Source organism: Anomaloglossus baeobatrachus, chromosome 3 (assembly GCF_048569485.1).
Source record: "Anomaloglossus baeobatrachus isolate aAnoBae1 chromosome 3, aAnoBae1.hap1, whole genome shotgun sequence".
Lineage (NCBI taxonomy): Eukaryota > Metazoa > Chordata > Amphibia > Anura > Aromobatidae > Anomaloglossus > Anomaloglossus baeobatrachus.
In genome coordinates this window covers 511,872,941-511,895,354 of record NC_134355.1, presented here as the reverse complement: position 1 = coordinate 511,895,354, position 22,414 = coordinate 511,872,941, and the positions used below count along the sequence as shown (strand labels likewise).

Genomic DNA, 22,414 nt, shown 5'->3' with positions numbered 1-22,414 from the left:
GTTATTCATATTCTCTGAAAAAAGGCCAGGAAAGTCAAATCTGCTGGGGTATTTAAACTTTTGAGCACAACTATATGCTTGCATACAGTAGAATGACCCTCAAATAATTCTAGATAAAGTATAAAGGCTCCCTCCAAATATTATAATAACCCCCAAAAATATTCCTCATAGTATAATAGGCTTCACATAGTCCTCCATATGGTAATGGACCCCACATAGTCCTCCATATCGTCTAATGCACCCAATAGTTCTCCATGTATTATAATGCACTCCCCATAGTTATCTATATATTATGCATACCCATAGTCCTCTATATAGTATAATGCTCCCCCATAGTTCTCCATAAACTATATTGGGTCCAATATCGTCTAATGCACCCAATAGTCCTCCATATACTATAATGGAGCTCATAGTCCTCCATATATTATAATAAACCACATATAGTCCTCCATCTATTATAATGCACCTCTTAGTCCTCCATATATTAAAATGCACCACCCATAGTTCTTCATATCATATAACGCACCCCATAGTCCTTCATATATTATAATACACCTCCCATATATTATAATGCATATCCCATAGTTCTTCATATAGTTTGACGCACTCCCCATAGTCATCCATGTATTATAATGCACATCTCATAATCCTCCATATAAAATGCACCCCCATATTGCTTCATACAATATAATCCACCAACATATTACTCCATATAATATAATACACCCCATATTCCTCAATCTAATATAATAAACCCCCATACTGCTCCATATAATATAATGCACCCCATATTCATCCATATAGTATAAAGTAGCCCCCATAAAGTATTATGCAGCCTACCAAATTCCATCATATTATTATTATTATTTATTTATAGAGCACCATTAGTTCCATGGTGCTGTACATGAGAAGGGGGTTACATACAAAATACATATACAAGTTACAGTAGACAGACTAGTACAGAGGGAAGAGGGCCCTGCCCTTGCGGGCTTACATTCTATAGGATTATGGGGAGGAGACAGTAGGTAGGGTGTAGATGGGGCGGCAGCTCCGCACGGTGGTGGGGCGGCAGCTCAGCACGGTGGTGGGGCGGCAGCTCCGCACGGTGGTGGGGCGGCAGCTCCGCACGGTGGTGGGGCGGCAGCTCCGCACGGTGGTGGGGCGGCAGCTCCGCACGGTGGTGAAGCAGTGAGGTCATTGAAGGTTATAGGCATTTCTGAACAGATGAGTCTTTAGGTTCCGTTTGAAGTTTGCAAGTGTAGTAGATAGTCTGATGTGTTGAGGCAGTGAGTTCCAGAAGACTGGGGATGTTCGGGAGAAGTCTTGGAGGCGATTGCATGAGGAGCGAATGAGAGAGGAGGAGAGAAGGCGATCTTGGGAGGACCGGAGATTACGTTTTGGAGTGTAGCGAGATATTAGTTCAGAGATATATGGAGGAGACAATTTGTGGATGGCTTTGTAAGTCAGTATTAGTAGTTTGAATTGGATACGATGGAAGATTGGGAGCCAGTGGAGGGACATGCAGAGAGGAGAAGCGGGGTGGTAGTGAGGCGAGAGGTGGATCAGTCGGGCAGCAGCATTAAGGATGGACTGAAGAGGGGCGAGCGTGTTAGCAGGGAGACCACATAGGAGGATGTTGCAGTAGTCGAGGCGGGAGATTATGAGGGCATGCACTAGCATTTTTGTAGATTGAGAATTGATGAAGGGGCGGATTCTGGAAATATTTTTGAGTTGAAGACGACAGGAGGTGGTGAGGGATTGAATGTGTGGTATGAAGGACAAGGCAGAGTCAAAGGTCACTCCGAGGCACCGAACTTTGGGTGCTGGGGAGAGCGTGATGTTATTTATTGTAATAGATAGATCAGGTAGAGAGTGTAGGTGAGATGGAGGAAAGATGATCAGCTCAGTTTTGGCCACATTGAGCTTTAGGAAGCGAGAGGAGAAGAAGGATGATATAGCAGATAGGCACTCTGGACAGCAGAGATGTGACATCTGGACCAGAGAGGTAGATCTGAGTGTCATCGGCATATAAGTGGTACTGGAAGCCATGGGACTTTGAGTTGTCCCAGGCCAAATGTATAGATAGAAAAAAGTAATGGTCCCAGGACAGAGCCTTGAGGGACACCAACAGAGAGAGGACGGGATGAAGAGGTTGTGTGGGAGTGGGAGACACTAAAAGTGCGGTTGGAGAGATATGAAGAGATCCAAGAGAGGGCGAGATCTCTGACACCAAGGGAAGAGAGGATCTGTAGTAGGAGGGAGTGGTCAACAGTGTCAAAAGCTGAGGATAGGTCTAGAAGTAGGAGTATAGAGAAGTGGTTGTTAGCTTTGGCAGTAAGTCATTTGTGATTTTTGTCAGGGCAGTTTCAGTGGAATGATGTGGAAGGAAGCCGGACTGTAGGTTGTCAAAGTGAGAGTTAGAGGAGAGGTGGGAGGAGAGTTCAGCATGGACGTGCTTTTCCAGGAGTTTTGAGGCGAATGGGAGTAGCGATATGGGGCGATAGCTGGCAGCAGAGGTTGGGTCGAGGGAAGGTTTCTTTAGGATGGGTGTGACTGTTGCATGTTTAAAGGCAGAAGGGAAGGTACCAGTCGTTAAAGATAGGTTGAAGAGATGGGTTAAGGCTGGAATTAGGATAGTGGTGAGGTTGGGGAGGAGGTGGGTTGGGATGGGATCACGTGCACAGGTGGTGAGGTGCGCTTTTGAGAGAAGATGTGCAAGCTCTTCTTCGGTGATAGTAGATAGGACGTTTATGGGGGAGGAGCAGTGATCATATAGTATTATGCAGCCACCATATTCCTACATGTAGTATTATGCAGCCACCATATTTCACCATATAATATTAGGCAGCCCCCATATTCCATCATATAGTATTATGCATCACCCATATTTCTACAAGTAGTATTATGCAGCCACCATATAGTATTATGCAGTCCCCATATTCCACCATATAACATTATGCAGTCCCCATGTTCCACCATATAGTATTATGTATCCCCAATACAATATTATGCAGCCCCCATATAGTTTAATGCACCCCATAGTCCTCGGGTCACCATGTACTCACTTAAATACATTCTCACATCTCCTCGGTTTCCCCGCTGCTCTGGTCTCCGTGCGAGAATCCTGTGCTTTGCACAACTCAACACAGCAGCGTGCAGTAGTGACGTTATCACACATTGCTGTGCGGAAATGTCAGAGCACAGACAAAGTGGGGGAATGATGAGAGGGGGCGCACTCCGCTTCTTCTTTCATCATTGCCTTTAACTGTATTGGCTGATAAAATTGAAAGTACAATACTGGGTGTTAGATCCACGAGCGGAGAAGTCCCGGTGTTGTCACTGGCACCAGGCCCCCCTGATTCACGGGCCCCATAGCGGCTACGTGGCCTGCCACCATTCACGGAACACCACTGTATGTAAAGTAGAGATGTGGGAAATGTTATTTATTAACTATTTTGTGTGGTATAACTCTCTAGTTTAAGGGCATAAAAATTCAAAATTTTAAAATTGTGAAATTTATTTTTTTTGCCAAATGTTCATATTGTATATCATATTAATAAATAAACACAAATAATATCAACCTAAAAATTTTCCAGTAACATGAAGTACAATGTACCATGAAAAAAACAGTCTCAGAATCACTGAAATCCGTTGAAGCATTCCAGAGTTATTACCACATAAAGTGACACTGGTCAGATTTGGAAAATTAAGCTCAGTCATTAACATAAAATGTGGCTTGGTCCGTAAGGGGTTAAAATAGATCACTCTGTGTGCATTGTTTCCTTTGGTCTGCTTGTATAAACAAGCAGACAAACGATCGCTGATTGGGGAACGTTAACCGATCGGCATTCATATTGTGCCACCATGCCACGGGTAGACCATGTAAACAGACCTTTAAACTAGCCATACACAGTCTAGATGTCTGCAGAACGAACATTCAGTTGACAGCACTTTCCTGACTCCGAAATACATGAGTGCTGGCTGAACATTCATGCGTTCTCAACAGGTATGAAGGAGACAGCCGCCAGACACCTATTTCTGTGTCTCATCTCCCCTTTAAACAAGGGGACTGGTAATTAAATTTCCAACTGCTTTCTCTCCATGAAGATCCGAGTTGGGAGGCCGTTAAACACATCAGATTGGTAGGGTCAGACACCTTTAATGCGTATAAGGGCTTTATTCTGGGTCCAGAACACATCCGGTTCACCAAATAGTAGGCTTTTGTCTGATTTCCCCACCAGTGGTATTCAGATGTGCACCCAGCAGAACTAATATTATTTTATTACTACTTTACAGCCACTGAGCAGCACTATGTGGCCAATACAATTTCTGGATTTGTTACCTCCCATGAAATTAGAATACCAATGTAGGTCCTTATAGTTCCCGCTGGAGGCACCAAAGGGGCAACAAGATGAGGTGTGAAAAAGGTTGAAATCCCAGAGTACCAGAGATGAACTTTGCACTGTGGATCATGAGGTAGTGGGTATAAAAGACCCTTGGTAGACCCAGTAGACTCAGTAGACAGTTACTCATGTGGTCCCAACGGTTTTGAATTATCAGATGTTTAATGATCTTTTCTTTGCAGTAATTAATGTCTCTAATTTGTATGTGAGAATTATATATGCAGACCTAATGGTGTGAGCTAATACAGTGGAGTACATACTAGACCTGTTATACACGTTTCCTTCTGGCTTAAATTCCCCAACAAGTATAGCTTTTACAAATGCGGCAGTAAATGGCTGGAGAATATTCAGGTGAATACTTTACATTTCATGTGACCTTTTGGCGGTTCCATCTCTTAAGCTATACACAATTATGTAGACAACTACAGGAAATAGTTTTGTCGTGGTCTCATATGAATCCTACCTTTCGTGGATTCAGACAGAAACCCCAGACAAAAAAATCAATGTGGTGAAAATGTGGTATCATACAACAGATATGATATGAGATAAAAGGCTGGGTCTCGACCATCTCCGTACCCCGGATCATTACTTCTTTGGTGGCTTCCATCTGAATCCCTAAAACATACGATTCAGGTCTACAACCTACAGAGTAAATGATTTTCGTTTGGCAAACGGAGTGCAAAACTTGAAAAGGTGGACTCTGACATATTCATCAGTGTCCATACTTTAAGCCAAGCACAATAGTGTAGGTACAGTGTCTTGCAAAAGTATTCGGCCCCCTTGAATTTTTCAACCTTTTCACACATTTCAGGCTTCAAACATAAAGATAAAAATTTTAATGTTATGGTGAAGAATCAACAACAAGTGGACACAATTGTGAAGTTGAATGAAATGTATTGCTTATTTTAAACTTTTTTTAAAAATAAATAACTGAAAAGTAGAAGTAATGATTCGGGCTACGGAGATTGTGTATAGCTTAAGAAAAAAAACAAACGATATCCCGGGAACGACGGTGACGGATACCAAGGTGCACACGTGGCTGACTGCAGCCAGTGCTATTTACCCTAATAGGGAGCCCCTGATGAACCCCGATGTGACTCGTGATCGGGGGGAAACGCGTTGGGCAGGCTCTTTAGGTGTCGACTTGGACCCAGGTGTATTTACACCATTCATAGGACTTCAAGGATGAGATAAGTACTATGTTCACATCGGATTTATTTGTTGTATGGTTACTTGGACCTGATTAATTCTAGCTGTGCTCCACTGCACTCTTGTGAAATATATATAGTAATGTGCCTTCTATGAAAGTTTATGTTATTTTGCCTTCTGTGAAGTGCTTACTTATGGAATAACTTGTTGGATGGTCCTTAATAGCTTATAGAGAGGACTGCTCTGGGATCAAACGATCTTATGTTGGTGACCTTATTTAAAGAGTCTTATGCCTCCGTTTTGTTGATTGTCAGCATGGGGATTGCATCCATCGTGTGATCTAGTTATTGTACACAGAAGCTGTATGTAATACATCATTTAGGCATTAATGTACTTCACTGTATCTATCTGTCCAACTAGAAACCTGTTGGACAATTACAAAATTTATGCTAGTGGAATTTTTTAGCACTTAGGATCCAAAATTGTACTTTGATACTGAAAGTGATCCCTTTTGTTGATCTGGTCCACTTTAACACTCTATAATATGGAATACCTACTGTATCATTGATATGTGTGTTTGAGTCCTCATTTGATTGAGTAGCTTGTTGGTGCAACCTCCCCACACTCCCCCCTCTTCCCAGATTAGCTGCACATGAGATCAGTAGAGGGAAAGAAGGGTGAGTCATCGTTGAGCGGGGGCGCCATTGCGTCCAGGTTTAGGGTGCCAACCTCCGCGGCTAGGCAGGGCCTTTGAAGGGAATTTGGGCCATACCCTGGTTGCACCATTATTATTTTCTCTGGTACTCCTTCACAATATTGGATTTATCAAGATACAGCATTAATTAATTGTTCATTAGGGGACAATCTGACTTATCCCATTTATTTGCCTGCTCCTATCTGTTAGGTCTACAGAGGGGTCCCACTGGACCTTGGCGAATTTGGGATTGTCTGTCCTGTTTATGTGTGTTTGTCTAGGGATTGTTTTAACTTGAATTAATAAAATGTATTTTTAAGGGGTTTTTTTCCTTGGTCAATAAAGTTGAGGGTCGCATGGATTCAACTCAGTATCAGCAGATTCTTGACAATAATGTGCAAGAATCAGTGACGAAGTTAAAGTTACGCAGGGGATGGATATTTCAGCAAGACAATGATCCAAAACACTGCTCCAAATCTACTCAGGCATTCATGCAGAGAAACAATTACAATGTTCTGGAATGGCCATCCCAGTCCCCAGACCTGAATATCATTGAAAATCTGTGGGATGATTTTAACCATGCTATCCGTGCTCGTCGACCATCAAACTTAACTGAACTGGAATTGTTTTGTAAACAGGAATGGTCAAATATCATCCAGGAACTCATTAAAAGCTACAGGAAGCGACTGGAGGCTGTTATTTTTGCAAAAGGAGGATCTATAAAATATTAATGTCACTTTTATGTTGAGGTGCCCATACCTTTGCACCGGTCAAATTTTGTTTAAATGCGGATTGCATATTTTCTGTTAGTACAATAAACCTCATTTCAATTCAGAAATATTACTGAGTCCATCAGTTATTAGATACATGAAACTGAAATAGCTGTTGCAAAAACCCAAATTGTTATAAAGAACAAAGGTTAACATTAATAGGGTGCCCAAACTTTTTCATATGACTGTAACTTCATACAACAGCGGCACATTCAGAAATGATGGCATAAGACATCAGTGAGGCAGCGCACAAGTAAAGTGACTTACGGTTTGCGGACAGGTGGAACACAGGAGCTCCTGTCATGCCTACTGGGCGGGAGCTGAAGACTCTAGGTCATCATTTGCCGCTAGACGGAATGTCAGTGCAGGTCGCACAAGATGCATGCACACCACAAGATGTCGCAATCTGAAAGGATGTACCACAAACAATATCTTCCAGCCATACAGTGGCATGCAAAAGTTAGGGCACCCCTGTTCACAATTACTGTTATTGTGAACAATTAAATAAGTTGAAGATGAAATGATCTTTAAAAGGCATAAAGTTAACAATGACACATTTCCTTTGCATTTTAAGGCCCCTCCCCCCCACCCCAAAAAAAATTATTTTCATCTTTTACATTTTCAAATTAACAAAAAAGAGATAATGGGCTGAGAATAATGGGCAAAGGTTTGGGAACCTTGTATGGTTAGTACCTAGTAGCACCCCAGTCTTTAAATTCTTGTTTGAGGGATTTTCATCCATTCTTCCTTGGAAAAGTCTTCCAGTTCTGTGAGATTCCTGGCTCGTCTTGCATGCACTGTTCTTTTGAGGTCTAGCCACAGATTTTCAAATCAGTGGACTGTGAGGGTCATTGTAAAACACTTCAGCTTTTGCCTTTTGAGGTCATCTATTGTGGACTTTGATGTGTGTTTAGGATCGTTATCTATTTGTAGAAGCCATCCTCTTTTCAACTTCAGCTTTCTCACAGTAAAATTTCTGTGAGCTGCTCGTAAGATTGCTAGAGCGGCAAATCAGAACCCCCACTTGACTGCAAACGACCTTTAGGATGATTTAGCAGGCCATTTTCACTTAGGGGTTTACTCACTTTTGTTGCCAGCAGTTTAGACATTAATGGCAATGCGTTGCGCTATTTAGAGGACACACCAAATTTACACTGTTATACAAGCTGTACCCTGACTACTTACATTGTATCAAAGTGTCAAAAAATATAATAAAACATTTACCAAAATGTAAGGGTGTACTCACTTTAGTGATTTTTATATATATATATATATATATATATATATATATATATATATATATATATATATATATATGACACATCTGAGTACTTACATTTTCATGTATTTGAAGATCTAAGTGCTCTGGGGCCATAGTAGATGATTTATATTTAGGTATATACAGCATGGATATAAGAAAAGAAAGTATGCAACAATTAGTAAAATAAGTATAGTATCATTTAAACTAGCCTCAATAAGTATACGCAAAGCACCATGAGCATGATATTATCATCATTATTATTATCATCATCAGTAGTACTAATAATAGTAGTAGTAGTAATACTAGTAATTTAAGGGAACGTTATAACCAAAATGTACAAAAATGTGTGAAAATTCTTATACATCATACAATAATATAGTAAGAATAGTATACCTGTATAATATTATATACTTTTTAACACTTTTATGCAAGTCATGTGAAATATGTGTGTTTCAGGCTAGGTTCACACACATACGGTGCTGTCCACTGAGCACTGTGATCAGGTTTCCAGTAAAGTCCCCAAGAAGCGGAATTCCAATTGAAATCACAATGGAGCAATTCACCAATATGAGGCTGAGTCAGTTTGGACAGTGTCTGGCTTCTGTCTTGGCAGTGTTCGTCTTTTTAGGTATACAGAAAAATGGGGCAGACCATGTTCTGTGCATATTATGAGTGGTTTTGTTGTTGCTCTGTCGAAGTTTTCATTAGAATCCTGTTTTTCAGGGATTCCGACATAAACCCCAATGTAGTGCCTGCAGCTCCGCACTGTATGTGTATGAACCCAGCCTTAAGGCCACGTCACACTAAGCAACATCGCTAGCAACATCGCTACTGAGGCACAACTTGCTAGCAATGTTGCTGTGTGTGACATCCAGCAACAACCTGGCCCCTGCTGTGAGGTCATTGGTTGTTGCTGAATGTCCTGGACCATTTTTTAGTTGTTGCTCTCCCGCTGTGAAGCACACATCGCTGTGTGTGACAGCGAGAGAGCAACAACTGAATGTGCAGGGAGCAGGGAGCCGGCTTCTGCGGACGCTGGTAACCAATGTAAATATCGGGTAACCAAGAAGCCCTTTACCTTCGTTACCAGCGTCCGCCGCTCTCAGCTGTCAGTGCCGGCTCCCTGCTCCCTGCACACGTAGCTGGAGTACACATCGGGTAATTAACCCAATGTGTACTGTGGCTAGGAGTGCAGGGAACAGGGATCCGGCACTGGCAGTGTGAGAGCGGCGGACGCTAGTAACGAAGGTAAATATTGGGTAACCAAGGGAAGGGCTTCTTGGTTACCCGATGTTTACCGTGGTTACCAGTGTCTGCCGAAGCCGGCTCCCTGCTGCCTGCACACGTAGCAGAGTACTTATCGGGTAATTAACCCGATGTGTACTGTGGCTAGGTGTGCAGGGAGCCAGCGCTAAGCGGTGTGCGCTGGTAACCAAGGTAAATATTGGGTTGGTTACCCGATATTTACCTTAGTTACCAAGAACAGCATGCTTCCACGTGTAGCGACGCTCCAGCGATCCCTGCCAGGTCAGGTTGCTGGTGGGATCGCTGGAGCGTCGCTTAGTGTGACATCTCACCAGCGACCTCCTAGCAACTTATCAGCGATCCCTATCAGTTTGTATCGTTGTTGGGATCGCTGGTAAGTTGTTTAGCGTGACTGGGCCTTTAGTGGAGAAAAGAAAAAAAAATCATTGAAATAGCCGGTGTCATTTTAGGAGCAAATGTTATGGTACATGCATGTCCAGGGAAAAAATGTGCCGATTTCCAACAAATTTATTATTTTTTTTTACAAATTTTATTTAGAAATTTACAATGTTTTCTTCAACTTTTCAAAATTCAAGCATCTTGGGATGGTTTTAATAAATGCCCCCACTAATGCATCACTTATAGTAGCAATCACAAGATAGCGTTTATACTTTCTGAATAAGAAAATAGGAATGTTAGAAATAAACGAACTTTAAGGCCGGCTTTGCACACTACGACATCGCAGGTGCGATTTCGGTGGGGTCAAATGGAAAGTGGGGGGGAAGCCAGCACTGCTTATGAGTGGGATGCAATTATGACGGGATAAAAAGTGTAACATTCACAAATTCATTCCTACTGTATCAATTCAATGAGATTTTTAGCAAATAATTGATCAATGATTTGAGCCCCCCTGCCCCGTCACGGCAAATCTCTATAAGGGGGGTCCCTACACTACAGTATATAATATACATGTGTACCATGTGGTCTCGTGTGATGTGCAGGACCATATAGGAACACCACCTACCTGAGAAGTGTCAGAACCGCTCCCATGCTGCAAGGGCTGACAACTGCGAGTAGAGAGGCAGTCCAGGTGCCTGCCACTAGCACAATGTCTGAACTAGCCCCCACAGTGTCAGACCTGCAGACATGGATGAAGGGCGGAACAGCCCCAGGCAGGTGGTGCTTATGTACTAATGCCTATGGAGCAGGAGGCGGTGGCTGTGTGTGAACAGGCACCAACATGCTTTTTGATGGCGACAGAAGGAATTTGCAAACCACACTGGGCGTGCACGGCATAGTGGTGGTCAGCCACTTGACCAGTATACGAGAAAATGGGGGGGAAGCCAGCACTGCTTATGAGTGGGATGCAATTATATATAGAGATTTGCCGTGACGGGGCAGGGGGGCTCAAATCATTGATCAATTATTTGCTAAAAATCTCATTGAATTGATACAGTAGGAATGAATTTGTGAATGTTACACTTTTTATCTCATCATAATTGCATCCCACTCATAAGCAGTGCTGGCTTCCCCCCCATTTTCAAATGGAAAGTGACGCACATCTGGCGTCACTTGCGATGTCGTAGTGTGTAAAACCTTTTTGATACGATGAACGAGCGCAAAAGCTTCGTTATCGTATCATCGGTGTATTCTCCGACATTTCCATAATGCCGGTGCAGTGACAGGTACGATGTTGTTCCTCGTTCCTGCGGCAGCACACATCACTGTGTGTAAGGCTATGTGCGCACGTTGCGCAAATACATGCAGTTACGCTGCGCTTTGTAGCGCAGCGTAACTGCATGCGTCCTGCGTCCCCTGCACAGTCTATGGAGATTGTGCAGGGGCCGTGCGCACGTGGCGCTTTAGAGCGCAGCGCTTCGGCTACTGCCGAAGCGCTGCGTAAAAAGAAGTGACATGTCACTACTTTCCTGCGCTTTGCCGGCAGCTCCTGCTCTGTCTATGGGAGGAGCTGCAGGCAGAGCGCATGGAATCGGCTTCACTACGGACATTTTCTGCAGCGATTAGAAGCGCACATGTGCTCTTCAGATCGCTGCAGAAATTTCTGCAGTGAACTGTACGCAACGTGCGCACATAGCCTAAAGCCGCAGGAGCGAGGAACATCTCCTTACCTGCGTCCCGCCTGCTATGAGAAGGAAGGAGGTGGGCGGGATGTTTACGTCACGCTCATCTCTGCCCCTCTGCTCCTATTGGCCGCCTGCCATCGCTATGACGCCGCACAGCCCGCCCCCTTAGGAAGGAGGCGGTTCGCCGGCCAGAGCGACGTCGCAGGACAGGTTAGTGCATGTGAAGCTGCCATAGCGATAATGTTCGCTACGGCAGCTATCACAAGATATCGCATGTATGACGGGGGCGGGTACTATCACACTCGACATCGCAGCATCGGCATGCGATGTCGTAATGTGCAAAGCCGGCCTAAGCTGAAAGTCTGAGAAATGAAGTAAGTTCACCAATGTAGAAGGAGAAGAATTATACAGGTTTAAAGAGGTGATCCACTATACAGCACAGTGGCCACATCGATGTAAAGCTTATAAAGAAGGCTTTTCTCAAATACCTTGTGTAGTCAATTATGTCTCTGAGTGGCGCTATTGCAGTCCGCCCATCCTCATCACGTGACCCCTGGGCTATGTGACCTCTGGGATCCGGTGATGTCATGTCAACTTCCAGTTGACTTGACATCACCGTGGCTGGCACCAGTCTCCCCGAGTGACTGGGCTGTCGGCGGAGTTTCACTGCTCGTCACAACCCAGCAGCACTCCTGCCTGCGGAGCTCTACAGTGAAGGAGAGGGCGCACAACATACTGGGCTGTGAAACTCCGCCCAAAGCCCACTCACTCAGGGAGATTGGGGCCAACCTCAGTGATGCTGAGTCAATTGGAAGTTAACATGACATCACCGGATCTCAGAGATCATGGAGCCCGGTGGTCACATAACGGTCACAGAGTCCAGGGGTCACGTCGATGTGTGGCCACTATGCGGTGTAGTTGACCAAGTGTTTAAAATATTTTTATGATCCTGAACCTCAGAAATGTTGCATTACATTATATGTAGGAGTGAAGTGATCTAAGGGTTTGTCCGGTGTCTGAATTAGGGTAAGTTTATCAATTCGCAGTTGTTCATATTAGTACGCTGTCTGAATAGGGTTTTACCTTAATAAGGGCACTGAATAAACAATAATAGACTGTCCGGCATGCGTGAGCTGCCATTATTCTCGTCGGCGCAGTCCTATTTACACAGGAACCCTTCTTCTTGGTACTTATGTAGTGGAAATGTACCTTTAGGTTAAGTTCCCAAAATCAGATTTTGACTGTATATTTTCGATGGTCAAAAAACACCGCGCCTGAGAATTACAGGAAAGAGAATGGGATTTAGAGAAATCTGATGCCCTTTGTGCTTGTTTTTACGTGTGCGTATTCTGTAACATGACAATTTCTCTTGCAGGTATGCTGAATTTCATATGTATATTTTCGCCATAGCAATGCACTAGAGGTGGGATATCCGCATGTAAAGCGCATTTTTAAAGGCCAATTACCAGGAAGAATCAAAAACACAGCAGCTCTATGTAAAACATGACATCCCAAAAAGTGACAAACACCATGCCATGACCTGGAAAAAACAAGCATCACCGACTCGGAGAAAAAATGTGATATTGATGATCACAATCAAAGTGAAACCCTTCACAGACACACAGTCGGCGACTCCATCCCTGGATGTACCGATCAGGGCTATATAGTACAAGGCAGGAACGTCTGCTGCTTTTCTGCAGATGTCCGATTGCAGTTATCCATCCATCCAGTGCCACTGGGCTTCATACAGAAATACAAGACCGGCATACCAGGAAAGATTTCAATATTCAGAGCCTCCACTTTTTCCAGTACTTAGTCATCAAATTAACAAATTGCTTCATTTGCTGAATAAAACGGTTATTGAGAATTCTTTTATTCAGTGTGTTCAGCTGACTCTCTTCTTTCCAGAGACCTTGCCGTCCCTTCTGTGCTTTGATTTCCGCTTGTAGTAGTCTTTTGTAAAATGCCAAGTGCTGTCCTGGCCCCTGATTTATGCCCCGAATATGAGCCGTTCTTCCTAACCCTTCCCGTAGCAGCAGCACATTCAGACAGTCATTGATGAAACCTCCCTGTAAAGAGTCCGAAAAATTAGAATATTCATTTCTGAAGCTTTACAATTACACATATTATCACTGACGCCCCTGCATATTTTTGGATTCAGCACAGACTCATTTTTTTGGAAATAGAATGACAGGGAATAAATCGGCACCATAATAATATTCTCTGCCAATTCTGTACTAACATGGCGTCTAAATTTTTATTTTATTTTTTTTTTTTTACAAAAGGGGCAGGATACAAATAACCCACAGTGGTTGGGAGCCTGAAGTAATTTTTATGTGTCTGTTTTTGTATCCTCAATAAAATAACGTCTTACAAATAATTTTTCTACGTGGGCTTCATGGTCAGTTTTTCCGATTGCTCTACATTTGCCAGTGGAGTCCTATGACAGCCAGTGCATTTGATACTATACTATGTCCTATATGGAACTCAATTCTCTTGGGTTTTTCACTTAAAATGGCGTCTGTAGATAAAACCTGCTTAAACTACTAATAAGTAAATTTTTTGGTGATTAATAATAAAACCTCAAAGTGGTACGTTTTGATTTTTAATACACTTGTGGCCTTTACACCTAAAGGTCCTTTTACATGAGAAGATAAATGTCACAATTCCTCTATGCAGAGAATTTTGCTTTTAGAGTTGCTCTGCTGCGCTTTCCTCTATTACTAGCTAGCAGCCTGATTGACAGCGCAGGATTTTCTGTTGGTTCTGATCTCTCAGGTATTTTTCTTTACTGAGCATGCTCGCCCAGAACCTTGCCAGTTGTATTCTCTGGTTCTGCAGTTGTACTGTTGGCTTGTGTCTCTGTTAGTTTTCTGACCCTGGACTGTTATTTGATTTCTCTCTGCCCTCTCCCTTATCCTGTCGTGACCTCCTGCCTTCTGACCTCGGACCATTTTCTGACCACGTCTCTGTTTTCTCTCTGAACCTATTATATGCTCTCCTGGATTTCTGACCCTCGGCTATTACCCTGACTATGCCTTTGCTTACTCATTGTGCTCATACGTGTCCTCCTTTTACCAGACTCTAGCTTTCCTGACTACTCTTTCATCCATACTACCTGTAAGTAGTGACTAGCATCTCAATAAATATGTGAAAATAAGACACAAAAAGCAATTTGTTACAAACAAGCAAACATGTTTTCATTGACTTTTTGGATCCTTTTCAGATGACTTGTCTTTCCTCCTATTTCCTTTGTTAAATGGGTTGTCAAGGGTGGGGTACAATTTTCTTTTTTTGCCTTAAATGCATGTTTTTGGGGCTAAAAGAATATCTTTGCAACTGGGGTTTCTTAAAAAATAATAAATAAATAAAAATGCAGTTTGCCTTCCAGAGCCTATGTGTTGCAATATTGCTAGCTGCAGAATGAGTTCTCAGAATCCATCAGTCAGCTTGCATTGACAGGAAACATTGTAATTCTTTGTATCTGTCTTTTTCTGAGCTCCTCTCTGCTGATTTATGACCACAGACAGGGCTGGATTATAGGCGGGGCAGGCGGGGCTCCAGCCCCGGGGCCCCCACCAAAAGAGCTTCTAAGGGGGCCCCACCACCAGGGCCATACTTGCCACTAGGCACCTGTCAGCATTTTTTTTTCTTCACACCCTCTCCCCCTCCATAAAGACAGTTTAATAAATCAGCTGTGTTTTCGGGAGGGGGGGGAGGCGGCGCACAGCCATTTATTTGTATCTGCGTATTTAAGACGCAAAAGCAAACTGCAGGCACAGGACGCTGATATTGACCCCGGAAGTACCAGCGCTTGCACTTCCGGGGTCAGAGGTGTGCCAATAAACTCCCTATGTGCTGCGGCCATCATGGGCGTACACAGAGAGGGGCGGGGGCAGCTGCCCCCCCCTCTAGAAGCAGGGGTACAGTGTAGTGGGCCGCTGTATCTGCTGTCACCGCCGCGCTCCTCCGCAGTGTGTGCATGCATGCCCGACACACTAGCTGCAGCAGGAGGCAGCGCGCTGTGCTGTGCCGGCTCTACTGTGTGCTGCTGTGTGCCCGGCATGTACACACTGCAGAGGAGCGCAGCAGAGCCGATGCCAGTGACCGCAGCTTTCTCCTTCCTATTCAAATGTATTTGCGTCTTTCAGACGTAAATACATTTGAACAGTGCACCGGGACTGGGCCCCGCCCCCGACGTGCAGCAACGTGATGAGATCAGCACCTTGCTAACGTAATCACAGTGCTGCAGGCGCCACACAGGGGACATCAGGAAGCGATAAGCGCTCCATGGAGGAGCCGAAGAGACAGGTTTAATTAATGGGGATGAGTGGGGAGGGGCTGAGGACACATAACGGGGAACATTTGTGAAGGAACACAGCTTTGTGACATTTGTGACAGGCAGAGGGGGAGTACTGTATTCCGAGGGAGGGGGGGAAGGAGGGTGAAGTGATCGGACAGTGTAATTTGTGTGTGTAGGGGGTGATGAGGGTTGGATTGTATTGTGTGTGGGGGAGGGGTAATGGGGGTGTATTGTATTGTGTGTGGGGGAGGGGTAATGGAGGGTGCATTGTATTGAGTGTGGGGAGAGGGTAATGGGGGGGGTGCATTGTGTGTGTGTGTTGGGGGGGTGGTGATGGGGGGTGCACTGTGTGAGTGTGTAGGGGGTGATGGGGGGTGCATTGTGTGTGTGTGTGTGTGTGTGTGTAGGAGTTGATGGGGGGGTGCATTGTGTGTGTGTGTGTAGGGGGTGATGGGAGTGCATTGTATTTTGTGTGTGTGTAGGGGGTGATGGGGGTGCATTGTATTGTGTGTGTGTGTGTAGGGGTGATGGGTGGGTGCCTTGTGTGTGTGTGTAGGGTGTGATGGGTGCAGTGTGTGTAGGAGGTGATGGGGGGTGCATTGTTTTGTGTGTAGGGGGTGATGGGGGGTGCATTGTGTGTGTCTGTGTGTGTGTGTGTAGGGGTGATGGGGGGAAGCATTGTGTGTGTGTGTGTGTGTAGGGGGGTGATGGGTGGGTGCCTTGTGTGTGTGTGTAGGGTGTGATGGGTGCAGTGTGTGTAGGAGGTGATGGGGGGTGCATTGTTTTGTGTGTAGGGGGTGATGGGGGGTGCATTGTGTGTGTCTGTGTGTGTGTGTGTGTAGGGGTGATGGGGGGAAGCATTGTGTGTGTGTGTGTAGGGGGTGATGGGTGGGTGCATTGTGTGTGTGTGTGTGTGTGTGTGTGTAGGGGGTGATGGGGGGTAGCATTTTGTGTGTGTGTGTGTAGGGGGTGATGGGTGGGTGCATTGTGTGTGTGTGTGTGTGTGGAGTAATGGGGGTGCATTGTATTTGTGTGTGTGTGTGTAGGGGTTGATAGGGGGTGCATTGTGTGTGTGTGTATGTATAGGGGGTGATGTGGGGTGCATTGTATTTTGTGTGTGTGTGTGTGTAGGGGGTGATGGGGGGTGCATTGTGTGTGTGTAGGGAGTAATGGGGGGTGCATTGTATTTGTGTGTATGTGTGTAGGGGGTGATGGGGGGGTGCATTGTGTGTGTGTGTGTGTAGCGGGTGATAGGGGGTGCATTGTATTGTGTGTGTGTGTATTGAGTAATGGGGGGTGCATTGTATTTGTGTGTGTGTGTGTGTGTGTCAGAGCTGTGTGTGTGTCAGAGCTGTGTGTGTAAGAAGCAGTACTGTGTGTGTATATATGAATTAGAGCAGTCTGTGTGGCCCCCCCCAGAACTATATGGGTTCCCCAGAGTGCTATGTCACCCATTCCAGTAATGAGTACACCACCAGAGCTGTTTGCCACTCCAGTAACGTCTATGCCCCCTGCCCCTCCTGTAATGTATATATTGTACCCCCCAGCCCCTCCTGTGATGTATATACAGCAGTGCTGTCAGTGTGCAGTCATGTCTGTTAGTGACAGCCATCGTGAAATACAGCCACATGTCCTGAAGGAGCTGGACGGAAACAAGCGGGAGAGGTGAGTGAGGCTGCTGGCGACTTCCCCATATTAATACCTGTAAGGGCTCATGCGCAGGTGACTGCTGAATATTCTGCAGCGATTTGACAGCACATGTCCGCGTCAAATCTCTGCAGAAACACTGTATAATGGATGCAGTTTTTCTGTACAAAAAAAGCCGATTTCATGCGCTCTGGCTGCTGCACCCACCATACACACAGTGGGAGCTGCATCCATAGCGCACGGAATAATTGACATGCTCATTTTATGAACGCACAGATTTGGGTCAACATTTTAGCACCCAAATCGCTGCGTTCATAAAAGCAACGTGCGCACATATCATGCACAATCTACATAGATTGTGCAGGGGACGCAGGACGCATGCATTTACACTGCAGTGCAATAGGCAGCGTAAATGCATGGAATTACGCAACGTACGCACGAGCCCTAATGCGTCTGTGTCTGCATGTATGTCAGTGTATATGACTGTGCATATATTTGTCTGTTTATATGTACTTTTCTGAATTTGTCTTCAAATATGTATATGTACATATGCCTGTATGTGTTTGTGCGTGTATGTGTGTGGATGGGGTCCACTGAGACTCTTTCACCCGGAGGCTACAAAAACCTGGAGCCGGCCCTGGCTGCCTTAACATTGGGATCAATAAAAAATATGTGAGTAACTCTACTTTGTGTGTGTAGATGTGACTGTGCTGTGAGTGATCCTGGACTGTATCTGTATTGTACAGTGTGTATATGTGACTGCTGTGAGTGATCCTGGACTGTATCTGTATTGTACTGTGTGTATAAGTGATGGCTGTGAGTTATCCTGGACTGTATTTGTATTGTACAGTGTGTATATGTGACTGCTGTGAGTGATCCTGGACTGTATCTGTATTGTAGTACTGTAAATCTGAATGTGGCAGAACAGGGTAAGATAAATGTTCATTGAATTTATATCTAAATGCTACAGTTCGCGCTCTACTGTTATGGCTAAAAATGTTAACGTTATGGGGCCCCCACCAGATTTTCTGCCCAGGGGCCCCCACCAACCTTATTCTGGGCCTGACCACAGATAACATCAAAGTTGAATGTGCAGGAAACAAAGAGCCTACAAAAGCAAAAGTGTACGTTTTCCAGTGACACCCAAGTGCAAAAGTGACAAACATTAATTTTTAAGTTGTCATAAAAGATACGGGCAGCCTTGCTAATCTTTCTGTGCACATGTCTACCCCAGACAATAATATATAATGGGGCTTTCCACTCTTTTCAAAACTAGGCAAAACAGATAGAATTTGTATAAAATAAGGCAAGAAGTGTTATCTTCCGCTCCGAAACCCCACCTGTCCCATTATGGTGTTCTACATGGAATTAGTAACCACATATCCAACAAATTTCAGCGTATAGCACTCCAAACTACATACTTTAAACACAATTTGGACATGAGTGAATGGCCAAATAAAGGAGTGACCAAAATACTAAAAAATCAATCTTTATTCAATTTTACAGTAAAAACACTAAAATATAGCATACAAGGTACCGGCAATAGATAGAGAGACACGGGCAGTTAATATATTTAGTTCTTATAAATAGACCAGGACTTTTTCTAGAATTTTACAAAATACACATCAAAGCCCACCAGGTAGATGTATACTAGTCCAGAGCCAAAACAATAATCAATCGTTGAAGGCAGGTGCGACTCAGTAATTCCATCTGTGCTAATAATAGTATAATATATTCCACACTAATTTATCCATTACTGGTTAATACCCCGTCCAAAATTGCATACCCATAGGTAGGGATAGAAAAATGTGTGGATAAAAAGTTCCCACCAAAAATCCCAGGCATGAATGCCTGATGGTATAGAAAAAAAGCACAGATAGCACAGAGACGCACCGGTCATTCAACCATTTTACAAGAAAGGCAAATAAGACAATAAGAAGGAAATTCAATTACATCACCTGGGGAATGAAAGACTGCCGCGACCCTCACACTTGGAGTGTGAGGGTCGCGGCAGTCTTTCATTCCCCAGGTGATGTAATTGAATTGTTTCCCCCATGCTGTTAATGTCCAACTATCCTCCTGTGAAATAAGCACCCCCCTTAGCAATCGATACATTTTAGAGACATTTACACTTGTTACATCGCATTCCAGTAACTCGTCAATCAAACTTTTATTCAATTCTCTTCCAACCACACCAAGGTCTCCTATTATTCCAAGCTTCAATTGTTCATATTGTATAATATGTGAGCTATTAAGGTTGTACTTATCCAACACTTCCCGACCTGTCATCCACCTCCTGTCCTCCACATTCATAACATCTATCATTCTCCTGACTCCCCTCTCTTTCCATCTAGTAAATAGCTTGTTTTCTCGTCCCAGGGGAAAATTTGGGAATGCCCAGGGGTTCAAGTACTTGGACACTTTCCATGAGAGCCCTGATTTCCTGTTTTTAAAGGAAATCTGTCACCATTTTTTTTTCTATGTAATCTAAAGTCAGCATTATTTAGGGGCAGAGACCCTGATTCCAGTGATGTGCCACTTACTCAACTGTTTTTTGCAGTGTCTATAAAATCAGCACGGTACAAAGATATATTTTACTTGTATCAAAATGGAGGATACCAGAATGTACCGCATCTTTATGGAACTAAAGACACTTCTGAAGAAATGCGCACAACTGGACAGCGACATATTTTTCTTATCCAAATGCAAAAAGGAGACCACAACAGTTTGCCCCCCTGCCATAGTGATAGTTCTGTTTCATATAACTTGTTTTTTTTGGTTTTTTTTTTTACTGCACTATTCTAAGTCCTGTTGTGTATAAATATGTGACTCTTCAGATTTTGTGTTATACCATGCCTGATGAAGAGACCTGAGTAGTCTCGAAAGCTTGCAATTATTACCATCTTTTCAGTTAGCCATTAAAAGGTATCAACCACTGAGGACTTCAGTTCTTTTAAACAAATTTTTTTTTATAAAATCAGAGTTTTATCAGCAGGAGAGTCTCACTGGAGTACTTTTTATTTCATGCCATGCAGTCCTCCTGTTCGTTGTTACTCCGCTCACACCCCCGATTGGCAGCTTTCCACCAATCAGTGGTGTGGGTGGGGTTATACAGAGTTGAGTATTTAGCAAGCTGACAGATCTTCAACAGAGAAAATAGTGATTTTATCACAATGACAGCAAGCAAACACATAAGTTGTCACATCACTGGAATCAGGGTCTCTGGTCAAACATCATGCTGCTCTCAGATTACTGGTGAAAGATTGTGTTAATGCCAATTTTCTGCTAAGAAAAAACCTGCAACATTTATGTTGTGTATGACACAGCCTAAGGTTATCTTTTTATCCTGTTCAAAGGAATTGTCAAATTAAATTAATGTGAAAATTGATCCATTGCATAACTGATAAAAAAAAAAGAAGTACCGTATTTTTCAGATTATAAGACGCACTTTTCCTCCCAAAAATTTGGGAGGAATATGAGGGGTGAGTCTTAAAATCCGAATGTAGCTGAAGACGGGGGTGGAGAATGGAGAAAGGGCGCAGTGCTGGCTGCGGTGTGTGCTGTGTGGAACAGGGCAGTGAGATGAGACAGGTGAGATGCTCTGTCGGCGGTACAGGGCTTTGTTGGCAGAGGGTGAGATGCTCTGTCGGCGGTGTGGGGCTGCGCTGGCTGCGGCGGGTGAGATGTTCTGTCGGCGGTACAGGGCTGTGCTGGCTGCGGCAGGTGAGATGCTCTGTCGGCGGTGCGGGGCTGTGCTGATTGCGGTGAGCGCTGTGTGGAACAAGGTGGTGCGGTGGGTGAGATGCTCTGTCGGCGGTGCGATCTTCAAATAATGCTGCCAGGAGTCGGTGCATGCGCAGATGGAGCTCCCGGATTGTCATTGAGCCAAGGGCTCAATCTGCGCAGGCGATGATTCGGGGCGGCATTATTTGAAGCTCACACCGCTTACAGAGCATCTCACCCCCACAATGCCCTGCTCCACACAGCCAGCACAGCTGGCCACACAGCAGCCAGCACAGCCGGCCACACAGCAGCCAGCACTGCCGGCCACACAGCAGCCAGCACAGCCGGCCACACAGCAGCCAGCACTGCCGGCCACACAGCAGCCAGCACAGCCGGCCACACAACAGCCAGCACTGCCGGCCACACAGCAGCCAGCACAGCCGGCCACACAGCAGCCAGCACAGCCGGCCACACAGCAGTCAGCACAGCCGGCCACACAGCAGTCAGCACAGCCGGCCACACAGCAGTCAGCACAGCCGGCCACACAGCAGTCAGCACAGCCGGCCACACAGCAGTCAGCACAGCCGGCCACACAGCAGTCAGCACAGCCGGCCACACAGCAGTCAGCACAGCTGGCCACACAGCAGCCAGCACAGCCGGCCACACAGCAGTCAGCACAGCAGGCCACACAGCAGTCAGCACAGCTGGCCACACAGCAGTCAGCACAGCCGGCCACACAGCAGTCAGCACAGCTGGCCACACAGCAGTCAGCACAGCAGGCCACACAGCAGTCAGCACAGCAGGCCACACAGCAGTCAGCAGCACAGCCGGCCACACAGCAGTCAGCACAGCCGGCCACACAGCAGTCAGCACAGCTGGCCACACAGCAGTCAGCACAGCAGGCCACACAGCAGTCAGCAGCACAGCTGGCCACACAGCAGTCAGCAGCACAGCTGGCCACACAGCAGTCAGCACAGCCGGCCACACAGCAGTCAGCACAGCCGGCCACACAGCAGTCAGCACAGCTGGCCACACAGCAGTCAGCACAGCTGGCCACACAGCAGTCAACACAGCCGGCCACACAGCAGTCAGCAGCACAGCCGGCCACACAGCAGCCAGCACTGCCAGCCACACA

General features: G+C 45.0%; 1 protein-coding gene across 1 annotated transcript in view; it reads right to left on the bottom strand.

The window, feature by feature from the left end:
- Positions 1 to 11,017: 11,017 nt before the first annotated feature.
- The window catches only part of C3H3orf33 (chromosome 3 C3orf33 homolog), a 48,581-nt gene continuing 37,184 nt past the window's right edge, over positions 11,018 to 22,414 (bottom strand). The window contains exon 5 of the mRNA XM_075338578.1: positions 11,018 to 13,675. Within this exon, the coding sequence (XP_075194693.1) occupies positions 13,394 to 13,675 (282 nt within the window). The 3' untranslated portion in view covers positions 11,018 to 13,393. The remainder of the gene's footprint in view (positions 13,676 to 22,414) is intronic.